The 4,353-nt window shown below is 58.7% G+C and overlaps 2 protein-coding genes across 2 annotated transcripts in view; both read left to right on the top strand.

The window, feature by feature from the left end:
- The window catches only part of LOC113202962 (granzyme M-like), an 11,914-nt gene extending 11,323 nt beyond the window's left edge, over positions 1 to 591 (top strand). Inside the window, exons 5-6 of the mRNA XM_026417420.2 lie at positions 101 to 252; positions 335 to 591. Coding sequence (XP_026273205.1) covers positions 101 to 252; positions 335 to 502 — 320 coding nt within the window. The 3' untranslated portion in view covers positions 503 to 591. The remainder of the gene's footprint in view (positions 1 to 100; positions 253 to 334) is intronic.
- A 529-nt stretch (positions 592 to 1,120) lies between these two features.
- Positions 1,121 to 4,353, top strand: part of LOC113202960 (uncharacterized) — a 23,729-nt gene continuing 20,496 nt past the window's right edge. The window contains exons 1-4 of the mRNA XM_052265827.1: positions 1,121 to 1,162; positions 1,785 to 1,919; positions 2,017 to 2,261; positions 2,674 to 2,683. Of these exons, the coding sequence (XP_052121787.1) occupies positions 1,121 to 1,162; positions 1,785 to 1,919; positions 2,017 to 2,261; positions 2,674 to 2,683 (432 nt within the window). The remainder of the gene's footprint in view (positions 1,163 to 1,784; positions 1,920 to 2,016; positions 2,262 to 2,673; positions 2,684 to 4,353) is intronic.

Below are 4,353 nucleotides of genomic sequence, written 5' to 3'. Positions count from 1 at the left end.
AAAAATATTGGGTTTTAAAATCCGTAGTCTGGGGAAATGGATGTATGCCGTAGATTTTGATGTCGTTAAGATGAACTCGGATCAAAAATTTGACCGACAGACGACTACAAGGGCCTGTTCCTCCGGGAGGTCGTCGTCAGGGTGCTGAGCAACCGCGACTGCCAGAGCCAGCGCAGCGTCCAGACGGAGCGCGTCCCGCGGTCGCAGCTGTGCGCCGTGCAGGCGGCCGGCGACGACACCCTCCTGGGGACGGTGAGTGCCGCGGCCGCGGTATCCATCAGGATCCCTGACCTCTCCCAATGTTTCTGCGGACTGAGTTTGTCGCCGTGCACAGGCCGACGCCGGCGACCCCGCCGTGTTCGCCGAGCCTTCCGGAGCCTACCGGCTGATCGGCATCGTGTCGGCCGAGAGGCAGAGCGCCTCGGGGCGGCCGACCGTCCTGGCCAGGATCACCGAGCACCTAGACTGGATCGCCGCCAACTCGGACGCGATCATCGGCTGACGACGACGTCCTCCCGGATCACCCGCGCACACCACTCCGAGCCCCGTTTTCTTCACTCACCGACGATAATAAAGCCCCTACGACCTACACGTCTCAGAGTGTTTGATTCCCTGGCCGCAAAGGAACTCCCTTTGACAAGCCTTCTCAGAACGACTCTCCAAACAGACGCGCGGATGGGGGGGGGGGGGGGGGGAGAACAGCGCAACCCCTAGCGGGGCAGATACGCGTTACGAGGGACCGCCTTTTCCCGAGCCTTTTCTCCTAATCCTCCTCTAACTACTGAACACACCCGGCCAGACGCCACGCGGGACGCTTTCGGACGCGGCCACAGGTTAGGCAGAATACAAACAGTTTAATGTGCGCCGTAAAAACAAACAGCACGCGCGCCTTGCGCCGGCTAGGTGAGGAGGGGGGGGAGTTCAACATCATTGTCTTCTCCTCGGCGGGGCAACTGCTCGGCCCGGGGCGGGGGCGCTAGTCGGCGCGACAACACAACACGGACACGCCTCGGTGACACAGGCGAGCATCCTCTCCCTCCTCCTCCCGCTTGTCGCGCCCGGGCCCGGGCTGCACTGCGCACCGCACGAGCCCCCGGGGCGGTGCGATCAAAGGCAGGGTATGGTCTTTGAGGCGGCGGCGCGGGCGCACACTGGCAAAACTGTAAACGCGACCTCAAAGACCCAAGCTGCTGTTGCCGATGCGGGGCGATCTCCGCCAACAGGTCGTTAGAGCTGCTCGACAACCTGGCGGCCTTTTCAGGCGCGCGGGCTTTCTTTAAATACGCGAACGACACGTGCCGTGGGTCTCCAGGGGGAGGGTGCCGGGGGTCCGGGGGTTCACGATGTTTACAGAGACGCGCGGTAAGCACCACGCCGCCGGTGCGCGAAGGAGCCCCGCCGTGCTCCGCGCCGGCAGTCCGCGCCCGGCAGCCTCGCCGTCAAGGATGAGCTCCCCGTCGTGGGCGTCCCTCTGCTACTGGGCCCTCGGGGGCGCGCCGTTGCCGCCGCCGGGTTGGGCGGAGCGCGCGGAGCATCCGGCCGACCACCACCTGGCACTGCTCGATCTAGGCACCTGCAGCTGGCCGCCGCGGCAACAGCAACACCTCGGCGCGGCCGCGGACACCGGCAGCTCAGAGTACTTAGTGGCCAGCTGCGGCGGCCGCGAGAGGCGGGTGAGTCAACGCGCAGGTGCTCGGAGGGGCGGCGACCGCACCATCGAATCGAGGCCGCCCGTCATGACGTGTACGACCGCTCAAATTAAATCCCTTTTATTGTTGCTCTAGGCGGAGAAGCCGCCCTACTCGTACATCGCGCTCATAGCCATGGCCATTTGCTCGTCGCCCGCCAACAAGATGACCCTCTCCGAGATATACCGCTTCATCGCAGACAACTTTCCTTACTACAGGGACAACAGGCAGGTAAGTGGGCCGACGTGATGTCACCGGAGTAGATAATCTACAATTTAATTACACCCAAAAATTTTAAGATCTAAAACTTGCATCTGCTCGACCGCAGGGCTGGCAGAACTCGATTCGCCACAACCTGAGCCTCAACGACTGCTTTGTGAAGATACCGCGTCTGGACCTGGAGGAGGCGGGCAAGGGCAACTTCTGGACCCTCGACCCGGCGCTGGCCGCCGACATGTTCGAGCGCGGCAACTACCGGCGGAGGCGCCGCGGCCTCAGGGCGACCACAAGGGTGAGGACCTCGGCCAGGGACACAGCACCTGACGGCCGTGATGGAGTCAAAGATATACCCAGGTAGCAAAATGAAGAAAACTGCATTCGAACCGCATTACATGTCCCATCTGAAACGTGTTTTTTTGCCGCATATCAGGCGCCTCTAGGCGCTCTTTAGATTGGACACAAAACGCACATTGTCTGCAGTTTGTGCTACCTGGGTAAGTGACGCAAACTTCGTCTGACCCGTGCGTAAACAGCCGGTAATTGTCATTCGTACTTACTCGTGCAGCTGGCCAAGAGTGAGCCCCGCGAGTACTGCAGCCCCGGCCTCCTCACGCCGCTGCCGCTGATGACGGCCCAGAGCGGCGTCCTCGTCGACCTGGCCTCGGACCGGACACGGCGGGGCGAGGAGGGCGGCAGGGTGGCCTACAGGGGCCACGACCGGCAGCAGGCCGCGGACGGCTCCGTCTTCTCCATCGACAACCTGATTTCGGGCAAGGGTAAGCAAATTAGCTTGACTGTTTTGCTTTATTGCCCCGGAAGGCAGGACAAGAAGAACCACCAATTGCGAAGCATGGCGTTACCACGGTACGCAAAAGGAGCAAAATTTGGTGCAGCAGGGGTTAGGGTTTTAGGTTATGAGACGTTACCATTTACAGTTTCGAGCAGGGCTGTGGTGCATGTAACACATTTTACAAAGTAAATCGCACGAAACTGGGGATAAAACATTGCAGTTTTATGTCCGCACACTGTCCACTAACCTGTTTTAAAATTTCATGAATGAATGTGTGGTGTTGTCATCGAAGTCCAAACCGTGTAGCTTCACTCGACGCAGATAAAAATCAACAGATTACGAAAACGAAAATAATGCTCGCCATGCTGAAATTATCTGAGTAAAACTTTTCGAAATTTCGTTCGAGGAATAGAGTCCATCCCGTTCGTCGGTTGCCGCGATCTGCGTTTGTAGGCGCAGCGCACAGCCCAGCCGACTGCTGGAGCTGATACAGTAGCCTCACTGCAAGGATTAACCTAAACATTGTGCGCCCAGAAAATAGTCCTCTCCATCGGACTACAACTTATTCTTACTAAGTTAACCATCACACAGTAGGCTATCAAATAATAAAAAGATAACAGTGTATTTCGGCTAACGAAGAAAGAGGAAGAATGGGAAGAAGAAGAGCGGGTAGAACATAAACGTTCCCGATTGTCGTGAGATTCCCGCCTCTACGTCACGCCGGTAGAGGGGGGTAGAGGCACCACCAATCAGGTATCTTAATGTTCTACATGCTCCTCTTCTTCCTCTGTTAGAGCCGAAATAGGCGGAAATGCATTATTAGAGACTCCGTCACTGCTACACTGATGCCAAGCCTCTCGTGCTTTACAATTTTCTTGTTCTTCCTTCCGGAGGCAAGTCGGTCAAAAAAACACGCACTCACAAAAGAGGGCAGAATGCCCAAACGATATCGCCGTGTTTGATAGCTACTCTTCCTTCAACCCACAAATCAAATCAGGCTAGGTGGTCGTAGATACTCTGCTCTTGCTTCTTACAAGCGCCTCTGCGACAAACTTGCGGATCTTTGCCTCGCCACGCCTCCGTAAGAGTACGGGACGAGTGGGCCGCGGGTCGGGCCTGTTGCCCAATGTGTTCTGGGTGTTCTGGTCGCCCCGCCCCGCCCGACCAGCCCGACCCAGCCGCACCGCGCTCTCCGGGCGCCCGCGCGGGCACCAACAGATACAAAGCGACACATTTTCTCACTTTAGGTGCGGTCCACCAGACGGCCCCGCCCCGCCCAGCTACGCCTCCCTCTGGGCACCTTGCTTCGTCCGAATGAGGGTGGACGTGAAATAATCAGGAACGAGATGATGGTGTGCGGTACCGATACGTTGCAGTACCGGCTGCAGCGGTTAAAGCCGCCCGGCCGCTGCCCGGGTGGAACCGGACCAGACCGGAGGTGTGTCTCTGTGCCCCCTGTCCCGCCTCCCCGCCGCCCGCTTTTGCGAGCGCGATTCCGTTGAAATCCGCCGCCCATGGCGGTGCGCCCGGTACGGCACAGCAGCCGTTTTGCAAGTTGCGGGTCATATGACTCAGATGCGCGGGGCTCTCCCGCTCCTCATGGCAATGAGAGAGAGAGAGAGAGAGAGAGAGAGAGAGAGAGAGAGAGAGAGAGAG

Source organism: Frankliniella occidentalis, unplaced genomic scaffold (assembly GCF_000697945.3).
Source record: "Frankliniella occidentalis isolate FOCC.00 unplaced genomic scaffold, Focc_3.1 Scaffold31, whole genome shotgun sequence".
In the NCBI taxonomy this organism is placed as follows: Eukaryota; Metazoa; Arthropoda; class Insecta; order Thysanoptera; family Thripidae; genus Frankliniella; species Frankliniella occidentalis.
Note: the sequence above shows the minus strand (reverse complement) of the source record. Positions and strands in the feature narration are given on the sequence as shown.